Source organism: Drosophila kikkawai, chromosome 3R (assembly GCF_030179895.1).
Source record: "Drosophila kikkawai strain 14028-0561.14 chromosome 3R, DkikHiC1v2, whole genome shotgun sequence".
NCBI classification, from domain to species: Eukaryota; Metazoa; Arthropoda; class Insecta; order Diptera; family Drosophilidae; genus Drosophila; species Drosophila kikkawai.
Window position 1 is genome coordinate 23,263,454 of NC_091731.1, and position 11,577 is coordinate 23,275,030.

At 45.3% G+C, this 11,577-nt stretch overlaps 1 protein-coding gene and 1 long non-coding RNA gene across 5 annotated transcripts in view; both read left to right on the forward strand.

The window, feature by feature from the left end:
- The window catches only part of LOC108083749 (lachesin), a 128,173-nt gene extending 120,912 nt beyond the window's left edge, over positions 1 to 7,261 (forward strand). For all 3 annotated transcript variants that reach the window (XM_017179665.3, XM_070287163.1, XM_070287164.1), the window contains one exon: positions 5,125 to 7,261. In XM_017179665.3, coding sequence (XP_017035154.1) covers positions 5,125 to 5,243 — 119 coding nt within the window. In that variant the 3' untranslated portion in view covers positions 5,244 to 7,261. The remainder of the gene's footprint in view (positions 1 to 5,124) is intronic.
- Positions 7,262 to 10,523: 3,262 nt separating this feature from the next.
- LOC138928926 (uncharacterized) lies at positions 10,524 to 11,322 on the forward strand. 2 transcript variants are annotated; one of them, XR_011445335.1, is made up of 2 exons: positions 10,524 to 10,668; positions 10,720 to 11,322. It is a non-coding gene; the product is annotated as an uncharacterized lncRNA (long non-coding RNA). The 2 variants fall into 2 exon arrangements; XR_011445334.1 differs by having other exon boundaries at positions 10,733 to 11,322.
- Positions 11,323 to 11,577: the final 255 nt, after the last annotated feature.

Genomic DNA, 11,577 nt, shown 5'->3' on the forward strand with positions numbered 1-11,577 from the left:
AAGTTAAGAGAGTATTCCTGAAGAAACAAGCTCTTAATATACAGAATACACAAAATAATTTTGTGTAAAATCATTTGGATTCCTATTTAAAAATACAATATCACTTAGCTTTCATAATTTAAACAATTAATTAGCATGTATACAACGCAGAAGTTCTACATATTTCAACCTGGCAGTGTGGGTCAGGCTAAGGACACCCTAAGGGCATATGAACTTCGATTTTCCCTCGTCATATTATCCACATTCTGAATGGCCTCTAAGTGCATTTAATTTTTACGAGTCCTCGTCTTCCGACGAGTCCCTTTGTGCCGCTGATGTTATCCTGGCTGTCATTGTTTTTGTTACCACTGTCATAGCCGTTGTCTAGATGCGTTAGGAGGAGGAGGAGGAGGAGTAAGAGGAGGAGGAGTAGGAGGAGGAGGGGGTTGAATAGACTCCGGTAGATGCCAGGTATGCAGCTATTTACATCATGGAGCTCAGTTATAGTAACGACGGTAAGGCACGCGGATCCCGGCCTGGGGTCACAGGGCCGGGGCACATAGAGACATAAAAAATAATGCATTTTGTGCACGCGAAAAAATACTCGACATAAAGCAAAAAAAGAAGTTAAATAAAATTACAACATAAAGTGCGGCAACGAGTGTTCGCTCTGTTTGTATTTGTGTGGTTGTGTTGTGTGTAGGAAGAAATATCAGAAAATGAAAGACTCGTTGAAAGTTGCGTAAAACTTGCTGAAACTGCCAACTGAGGAGCTCTGCAATAACAGCAACTACTGCCACACTAACAGCAATAGCAACACCAGCAGCAGCGGCAGCAGCAACAAGGCGAGGCATTCAAACGATGACAAAGTGGACCCTCACTGCATGTCCCTTAGACTGCGTCGCCGCTGCTGGCAGCGAGCGTCTGCTAGAAACTTTCAATTTACTCGTCCTAGTCGACGGCCATCGTATCGTATCCTCGGATCCAGCTCCTCCAGAGTCCCTCAGCCCCTTGGCCGCCGTCCCTGTGCGTTTGAAGCTTTTGTGTTGCCGGCGGGAATACTTTAGCCAGCAACTCCAACAACTGCAGCAGCGTCATCGCTTTTTTCGCCTTCATTTTTTGTTTGCCGGCATGTAAGCTGCAAAGTTTGCCAAGGCATACGTACGTACGTAAAAGAACGGCGAAAAAAATGAAGGGGAAATGAGCCAAGAGACGGCAGGAGACGCCAGGAGACGGACCGGAGAGGCAGAAGTAGAAGTTTTGTAGTGGCAGCATAACAAGCACTGGCAAAAATAGCACCGCGCTCAGTTGCAAGATGTGTAATGCGAATTCTCCACGTGAATGTTATGTTTATGTAAAGTGCAGGTCCCACAATGCCATCCCAACACCAAGGAGCAAGGATCCTCCAGCAGACAGAGGAGACACTGTTTGCCGTAGTTTCTTGCCGCAAGTGCTGAGTGCTCGCCGGCACAAAGGAATGCGAAACTGCATTATATGTCAGCAACAGCGAAGCTAAGCCGGGGCTTTAATCAGAGCTTTAAGGGTCGGATGCCCCGAGCCCACTTGACCAGCGAACAAGAAAAAAAACAAAAACAACAACCAGATATACATAATGGAGGGCCAAATCCGTGCGGTCAGCAACGGACATTTTGCGACTGACGAGGGAGCAGCGAGTGCGTGTGGAGCGCTGTTGAAATGTTGCTGCTGCTGGCAAAAAACTTCAAAATCCGCGGTGAGTCAGCCGCAGCTCTTCGCGAATCTCTAATAAACTGTCGGCCTGGGCACCGGTCCCCGGGGCCAATGCCAATCCTAGTCCCGTCATGCCAACTGTGCGAAAAATCGGATTTGCCTGCTGTACTTACGGACACCAGCAACAACACACGCGGAATCAGCCGCATCAACAGCACTACACTGAGACAAAATTGTAGCAATTTCAATGGATTCAATTTAAAAACGAAAATTAAGGAAACAAGAAAGGAAAGCCGCAGTTTGTATACCCAGACGCCGCTTTGAAACTCGAGCATAACTAACCCAAAAATACATTAATTTTAATCCCTGAAACTTGAAGCATATTATTTAAAAAGTCGGAAAAGACTCCTTTACAGTATCCTGGAAGGGTATACAAATTAATAAAATATATATTATTGTTAACCCAAAGTAGCATTTCATTCACTTGAACAAACGAAAATGTAACTATGAAACTTTGGATATTTTTATTAATTTGTTAAAAATAGGTAGTACGGTTTTTTATAGTGTAACAGCACCTGCAACAAATCCATGCCGATTGCATTTGGCCATTTGTATTTGTTGCCGCACCGCAATGCTATTACGTGAAGAGTGCGCGCGGAGGAAGAGCTAGATCCGGACAGGTGCCGAAAGCCGGACTCGCGTAGCCTCGAATAGTCGGTGCCTGGACCATGGCCACGCCACTGCGGCGACATCGATGGCGGCGGGAACGCTTATTTAGCTGCACAAACGAGAAATCACAAGTGACGTTACGGGTTTGTGCCGCCAACCGCAAGCAATAAAAGTCGCAACGACAGCCGATGCAAGTGCAGCATTCGAGGGTGAGGCGGCAGCGGGGGCTCAGAAGCGGACCACATTAGCCGGACAGCCACATGGTCACGAGTCCAGCTCCGTACTGCATCCTGCATCTTCTGCAGCAGCACGGGTCCGTGGTCGCGTCTGTTTTCATTACAAAATTGCCAGCGTTTGCCGGCACCGCAATTGACAATTTGCTTTTATTTTATGTTGACAGTTGGGGAATTTATATGGTAATGCCCTCCGTGTGAGTGGGTGTGAGTTTGTGTGCGTTGCATTTGATCGCCGCCCGCCGGCCATTTTTCTTAGTCGCTTAACCGGCGTAGACTAAATGGCCAAATGAATGGCCCAAGGCTGGAATGTTTGCGTTTAGGAACACAATAAAATCTGATTCGGACTCAGGCAGGCCTTAATCAAACAGATTGCGAAATAAATATACCCTTGCAACAGTTGGGGAAATCATTTCCAGGGGCAGATTTTCAATTCAGGTCAAGTAACTAATTATGTAATTGAAGTTGCCTGTGGAAATTCAATTATTTTGTCTGCAAATTTATTCTCTCATTATTATAATTCTATATTTTGTTATTTATCTTTGGGAGATCTTGTGGGTAAAACGGGAAACCTGTTGATGGAAGCTTGTTGTAAACAAAGATATAACTTACTAATAGCTTAACCTCCAATTAAATTATTATTATTAAGCTAAGGCTATATGTATAATAACCGAAGGCTAAACATTGTTTCAAAAGGAAAACCAAAGATAAGAAACATTTTAATTATTTCACATCTATTGCACATTTATAATATTTAAAGTAATATATAATTTTTAAATAATAGTAGAATTCTTTTTTTATGTTTTCAGACAAGTTCTAGGCAAATGAATAAAATTTCTTTAAAATTTTCTTGAACTTATATTTTATTGAAACTTGTTCTTTAAAAACGAATAATAAGCCTCTGTGTACAGCTTGCTTTTGGCCAATATTCGAGTGTGTATTTGAAAATTAAAGGTGTCATATTCCGAGGCGTTGGCAGCCCAGATGCCTCGATAGATAAGCTGTCCCGGTTGCTGGGCAAACATGTGTGCAACATGCAACCTACATTGATATCACGTCCGGCATGCGGCGCTATCCTCTCGGCACTCGATGTTGCCTGTCCATTCAGAGTGTCAGCAATCGCTGGGGGGCGGGGAAATGGAGGCTGCAGTCCTTTGCGAGATCTGTGCGCCTTAGATATGGCAGCTAACTGGCTGGCAGGCTGGCAGGCCATCACATATTTATAAGTTTTGCTCGCAGCGCCCGCAACTTCTGACAGGCATCGCATCGCATCGATAAAGAAGTCGATGTCCCTGGCAGCCAGGATGTTTCATTAATGTCGATGGGCGGCAATGATATATGCAGCAGCTTATCGGGGTGGAGGGGCGGTCGGGTGTCGCCTTCATTTACGGGAGTTTACAGAGTCAGCTTCGCTTTTGAGTCGCGCTCCGCTGGCCAAATGCTCATTTGTCATTATTGACAGATGCAGTACGTTGCCGTTTTAATTGGCGGCCTTAACGAAATGAGCTGCCTGCCGAGGAATGACCTCGTTGCTGAATCTCCGCCTCCCCGCCCACTTGATTGGCCATCTGCATCTGCATCCGCATTCACAGTCGCAGTCGGAGTCGTCTGCGCAAAAGTAAATCCCTCTGATTGCAGATTGCACTTTAAGCGTTAATGATTTATTTGCCCGCATGGATTTGATTTAAATGTCGGGACCGGATGGCGGACATTTTACTTAATAGTAGCTGCACCATAAGCCTTAAGCCTTAAGCCCTATCGATAGCACCCCCCTACTCTCGACTATCCTAACATTCAACGACTGCTCCACGTACTAATTGCAGATGGGCCTGTCGATCTGTCAACCTATTTGAATCACGGTCTGTCAGGTTAGTCTCGCTCTCACTCTTCCCTTCTCTATCTCACTCTTTTATCCTGTACATCTCTATCTCTCTCGCTCTTTCTCTCTCACACTCTCTCTCTTTCTCTATCTCTCTGTCTCTGTATCTATCTGTATCTCTACCTTTGTATCTCTTTGCATGTTTTCATCCGCATGATATTTATTTTATAATACTCCTGTATACACTGCGCCATATTTGCGCTGAGCTGAAGCCTGAAAAAATACCAAAGAACTGAAAAAGAAATATTAAAAAATTAAAATTGGGTATTCCGTGAATATATACATATGTTATATATGCGTTTGTTCGGACAGTTTACCAACTATTTGGCGTGCCATTTCAGTGCTCGATCAACAACAGAGCCCAAAACTAAAACCAAATACGAAGCGATATATGGAAAACAAGTTTTAATGTCCGTTTAGATGGCAGGTGTGCGGGTGCGCGGGCATAGAGGTGTTTTACTGCGGAGGTGTGCATGTTGTGTCCCTTTGAAAAAAAGGGGAATTTTGTCCATTTCGAATCTGTTGACTTGCATGCCCAACCAATTTGTTTTATGGCCACGGCTCGATGGATATTGAAACGCATACATTGCGCCGAATTTCTATGTACCCATTTATTTGATCGGAGGCGTGCAAGAGCGGTTTAATAAAAGCTGTTTCCATCTATCTTAATTGCAGATAACGAGATGCGGGACCTGAGCGTCACCTTCTACGGCAGCAGTGCCATCAACCGGCAGAAACTGGGCCTCCTGGCCTTGAGTTCGGCCACCCTGGCCCTGAGTCTGCTCGTGGCCTAATCACCTTCTTCAATCTGAGCTAAGAATTTCTCCGCCAATAGCACTTCGACTTCAACTTCGAATTGGGGACGCAATGAAACGCCGACCGACGTCTACTCACAACTCTAGTCTAGTCGTAACTGGTAGAATAAGGGAGATTATATATATATATATTATGCATAAGCGTAATTAAAAGCATTCGCGCTACGATTTCTCATTGTTCGATTCGAATTTCTCAAGCAAAGAAAACCCATTTCGAGTTTAGTGAATTAACCACACAACGGAAAACGGAACCATACATTACACATGTAACAATCAATGTAAAAGAGCATGCAACTGTTCAAACTAGGACCCCTAAAGCATACTGCCATACTGCATAACCCCGATCCTCTTATCCTTCTCCGCACATTCGCCGACCATTACAGGCACCCAGACCCGTGTACATAGATTTTATTGCATACTTTTAGGAATAAACTGCACCAAAGAAATAGTCACTCGACGAGCGAAAGAAACCACACACAAAAATTAACGAATAAATAGCAAGTACTCGAAGATAGTCGAAGCTGGAGTGTGGCCACAGCCACCACGATGCAGGGGGGAGTAATTTGTAGCGTTATGCAGATAGTTAATTTAATTAATACATAAATGCATTAACTAATTATCGGATACGAGCCAATGCCGCAGCACATTGCCCACGCAACGCAGCTTAGCCGAAATTCATGTGAACAAATGGAGGAACTTAAACTAATTTGCAGCATTCGAGGCGTCACGCATTTGCATTTCCGATGGCTTAAAGCAGACGGCGTTTTTCTAGCTTTTTGCAATTTGTATGTATGTAGCAGCTAAGTAGCTTAATTGACCGCATAAATGCAATTAAATTAGTCGACAAACCTATTGATTTGGTATGTAAATTAATCCACTGCAAGCGGAGCCACAGCCACACAAAAAGGCAGAGCATATAGAAACTTCCATATGGATTTCGGATTACAATTAGAGCGTAAGTGTAAATAAATACGATTGACGTGATGGTGGGATTGAGGAGGAAAGCGAGTCGCAGCAGTAATAAATATATAGGAAATATGAATACCCCAATAGGCAAGCCCGAGATGGGGCGGTTTACTCTCGTACACCGAACACAGGGTGCGGCCAAGGTTGTTTTATGTAAATATATATTGCACCGCAGTCTCGAATCTCATGATAGATATGATAGGTACTTACAGTTCGATACTCGTATTGTTGCTTCACAACGCAAAACGGCACCCTTCGCATTTGGTTCTCTCCAGCACCCTGTATTATCCTTTTTAGCATTCCGAAAACGAAACCAAAACCAAAACTGACACCGAATGCCAAGCCAGTGCACTTTCGATGCATTCACACACAAGTATGAGCTAGACGTAAGTAAATATTGTATTGAGATTAACGACGACGTATATGTGTATAGGAAAATATCGTAATTGATTTCCCAATTAACTCAGCCATATACAAGATACACATTCAGCTTTTATAGAACCTAATAAATCGGTCGGGGGAGTTGGACCGCAGAATAACAAAGAAGTATATGTGTAATTAATACGATTGGCCGCAAGAGCGTTAAGTGAATTACCGTAAACTTATAATTTACGTTCGTGTGTATGTATATTGATGTGTAACACTTACAAGCGAAACAATTATTATAACATAAACGGCAGACAATGCCCCAGATCCGGTGCCCCGCCCTCTTCCCAACTCCAAAACCCAAACGATTCCCCACGAGTCCCACTCAAAGTTGCTTTGGTCCGGCGACTGGAGCCCATCGATAAGTTAGCTAAATGATGATATCGGTACTCAGTATATATACACCTGAATATATAGAGATGGAGCGAGCCGTTACTCGTATGTGTAATTTACAGCTTAGTTCTAGTTTATAGTTTATAGTTTATAGTTTATAGTTATCCTATTTTGTTAGTGCAACAAATACCAAGACACGAGCCGTGCGTGTACAATTCTACTTTAAAGTAATAATAATACTAACCTACAGCAAACATCTTCGGTATTGAATGTATATGTGACTAGAAACGTATGTGTATGTATATTTGATTATTTTGTAAAATTTTTCAAAAACTATAAATAAAGTCTATATTACCATATAAATGTAAACCAGAGGCATCAACCTTTTCTGTGTTCTATTTTCTCATAATTTATGCATCCCCTTCAGCCAGTATTTTTCCACTCACGATCCTATCCCACGTCAATGACGCTCATCAGACCCTCTTGGAGACTCCTCCGGAGACATTGGCCCGCCCGTCTGCAGCACAAACATAACATAACATAGGTGGAGATGCATCTGCAGATGGTGGCGCGACTTGGGCACTGTATCCATTCAGCAGTCGAGTGCTCGGAGGAGCTCGGAGCTCGGAGTTGCGTAAATGCAAACTTGGTTTATTTTATTTACTCCATCCAGTTGTCATAGCCCAATGCAGGCGGCTCACCTTTTGTGTGTTGCCCCGTGATGGCTGTGTAGACATTTAAGTGAGCCGGCAGAGTTGACGACCCATCATCTCCCCATCCCCCCGTTCACATCCACTTCCATATGCCCATCTGCCATCCGGCGCCGCACATGATGGAATGGAAATGAAAATGGAAAAGTTTTCAGGCTGCCAGAGATTGGAGTAGCTTGGCTCCGACTGCGACGGCGACTGGTTACACACAAGCTCTGCTGGCTCGGGGAAAAACTTTAAATGGGAAATTTGACAGACAGACATAACGGTATTTTAAATGCGATCCGAATCACATGTGCGTCCCGGAATCCTGCGTCCCTGCACCATTGTGTGGCCATCAGCAGCTCAGCTCAGCCAGGCGATATGTTATGTGTTTGCCGGGCAGGAAACTCCTCCTGTTTACCTATTCCGAATCTATTCCATCCAGCAGGATATGGGAAACTTGGCTGATGGGTGGCAGGCGTCAAATTGAAAAGTTCACCTGGCTAATGAAATAACCGGTAGGCATTAAAGAACGTGTAGCGCTGCATTTGTTAAATAACCTTAAAAATAATATATATAATTTCCCCAAAAGCGGAATAAAGTGAACAAATTCCGAGAGTTCAGCCGGGAAAATTGCAAGGTGCAAATGGCATGAAATTACCGCAAAAAACTGGCGACCCAAAATGCCTTTCGCCGCCGTTGCGCCGTGCCAGCCCAGAAACGAAAGCGAATGTGGCCAGGGGAAGTGCGGGGCCAAAAACAAAACCCAAACAAGGCCCGAATCTTGCACACGTACGTACAGAATGTGCCCATGTGGTGCTGTGCGTGTGTGCACCTCATTTCCGGGCATTGTTTTCGTCCCGAACACGAGTGTGTGCCTGCCTGCCTGACTGCCTTTCGGCCTGGTGGGGCCATCTCTGTGCCAGGACCTGGATTTGGCACACACAAAAAAATTTTTGGATGCTTTAAAGAAAACTCAAATAGTTTGAGAAGCTTGTGCCAAAGTATTAGAAAACAGCAGGTAATTTTGTGCTAGAGTTTTATGAAGATTACTTAGTGTAGCTCACTTATGGGTATACTTTTCTTTCAGTGCCTTGGTTCTGCTGCAACTTCTGGTTCTGGGTGCTGTTCTCAATGCCATTCTCGTTGCCGTAGTCTTGCCCGTTCTACTTCCTGTTGTCGTTTGGCTGCTGTTTTCACGTTATGAGCTACTTGTTGTCCCGGTACCTCTGTCTTTGCCCCCTCCCCAGGCCAGCCACCGCACTCACACAGAGACACAGGCGGATCCATAGGCCTGCGTGTGTGTGACATGTTTACATAAAGTCCTTTACCGCTTCTAATGCATTATGGCAACAACACGAACGCCACTCGACGCTGCTTGTATTTATCGTATGTGCTTGCCCCGAGCCTCTGCCAGGCTAGTTGAATGCGACAAGCGGCAACAGCAGAGGCAGCACCAGCACCAGCACCAGCACAGGTGGAAATTTCACAGATACAGACACGGCAAGAGACCAACAAAGACACAAACACACACTCACACTGCCGCATAAATATTTGCATACGATATTTATTATGCTAAAAATAAGCCAAGATTTAAAAAGCGACGACGTCGCAGCCAGGGAAATAAGGCCAACTTGGCTAAGAGGGAGAAACAGGCGCATAATGAAGGCGAGCCGGGAAAAAAACAAATGTCATGACGACTCTCACTCTGGCAGCCTTCACACCTGCCTTTCGCCTTTGCATTTTCGCAATCCGCTATTCGCCATTCGCTATTCCCCTTTGTGGCACCGGAAGTGGGTCACGTATGCACCTTAGTCTCCCGGCCAAGACAAAGCGAAGCTGCCTGTAATTAAGCCCGTTTCCAAATGGGCTCTGCAAGTGCCTGCGCCGGATGCGAGGCTAAGGAACGGGAGAGGGTTCTCGGGCCACCTGGCAAATTAACTTAAATTTTAAAAGCTTAATTCGCTTGCCAGAGCCGGCTGCCTGGTAAGCGTCGCCTAAGTCGCCTGTAATGCATTTGCATGCTTTTAGCCACCTCGCATCCGAACGAAATGAAAAGAAAAGGAGCAGATGAAGGGAGGCTCCTCGAAGGGAAAACAAAGGCTCAGGATGAAATGTGCCAGGCTGGTAAATCCATTTTGCCGACAAGAGCCGCCCACTGGATGCCTGACTAGCTAGCTGCCAGACTGGCATTCTGGCTGTGCGTGTAACAAGTGCCCCTCAAAAGGCCGGCTGGAAACAATGAAGGCGAAAAGCGAAAAGCAAAAAGCACTTAATAGGGTGCCACGACGTCGTTGACATGGCCATTTATATGCCGCAACTTGGCAACGTTTTTAATTCATAATGCACGACAGAATGGTGGTGGCGCTGACATCGGTGCTGTGACGTGGCCCCTGGCCGGGAACAGGAACAGGATGTTGACTGCCGCCGGCAAACTTTGCGACACTCGCCTCTAATCCGAGCAGGATGCTGTCCGCCGGCTGAGTGTTGGCTGTCACCGCGGTCTCATCTCATCTCTCCAGCACTGTCAGGGCACTGGTTGAATAGCTGAAATTGATTCCATTTTCATATCAACTCCAGATCAATATCTGTTAATCATGCCGCCAGCGCCTCGTCAGCTCAACCTGGATTCGAAATTCGAGTATAAATATTAAGCAAATACCCGCTAGGAGCCGGCATAGCAACCTGCCATAGCCTGACAGCGATGCCGAGTTCGATATGAATCCGAACTCAATTAATAAACTTGACTGGACAGCCAAATAGAGACTTGTTTAGCATTCAATTTCAGGAAATTTCAACGCAGTAAGCCTTCTATTCAGAGCACCTGAAAAGGGCTCCGTAATGAGAGGATCTAAATAAGCCGAGCCTGAATGGTCAGCCTGCCCACTTTGTTAGTTACCATTTTATTCTAAACATTATTCTTGTTGCTGGAAGATTTCTTGTGCCAAGTCTATGCGCCTTTGTTTGCTCTTTAAATTGGGACATCGGTACGTATACGTAATATCATTTATAAATAGCCTAACAACAGGCCCCATAAGTATTGATGTGCAGCTAATGCGACCCCAGAGGATGACTGGCCAGTAGTAGCAACAGTGGCACTATTGGAGCACCAGGAGCAGCGGCAGGAGCGCTAACGAGCTGTGCCTTGGCTGCAATTGTTGCCAGAGCTGAATGCCAAAGCAAATAGCAGCTGAGGGGCAACTGAAACTAAAGTCAAATGCAGCAAAAAGAATTGTAAAAAACGAGGCAGCAGCGGCAGCATGGTCCGTACAACAAATGGCAAGTTTTGTCGGCGCCAGGGACATCGAAAGGGGCGAAACGGAGGCGTGGGCGGCAGCAACCAAATCAGAAAATCCGATTTGCATGGATTTGTTGGTTTCTTTTGTTGCCGTAGAGTATCCTTGCCACTGACGCCAATGCTATGTTGCCGCTAGTATGCTGCACAGAAATGTTGCTGTTGACTTTGTTATTTTTTCTTAATGTCTGCTCAATGAAAAAACGGCTCTGCCAGCGAACCTCCGCTGCTTCCGTCCCCATCCCTGGCCACTCCTCCACCGCCGCTGGCATCGCCTTCGGTGCCCGCTGAATTTTGTTTGTTTGTTTGTTTGTTTCTGCTAAATTGTGTTTTCCCTGTTCATTCATTCGTTTGGCTTTCCCATCCGTTTTCTGCTTCTGCTTTCTGCTGTTCCAGAATTTTTCAGTGATTTTACATGTAAGCATCCTTGTGAGCTCTGTGGCATGTCCACAATTGAGGCAACCGCTGGCTAGGACAAGCTGGCCCTCACCTCATCTTGGATACCCTGTTGCCGCCACCTCCTATCGTCCCCTCATCGCCATTGTCCACCTCGAAGTCCTGTCCGATTTTATATGTTTACCCCGCTTACAATTTGGTCCGC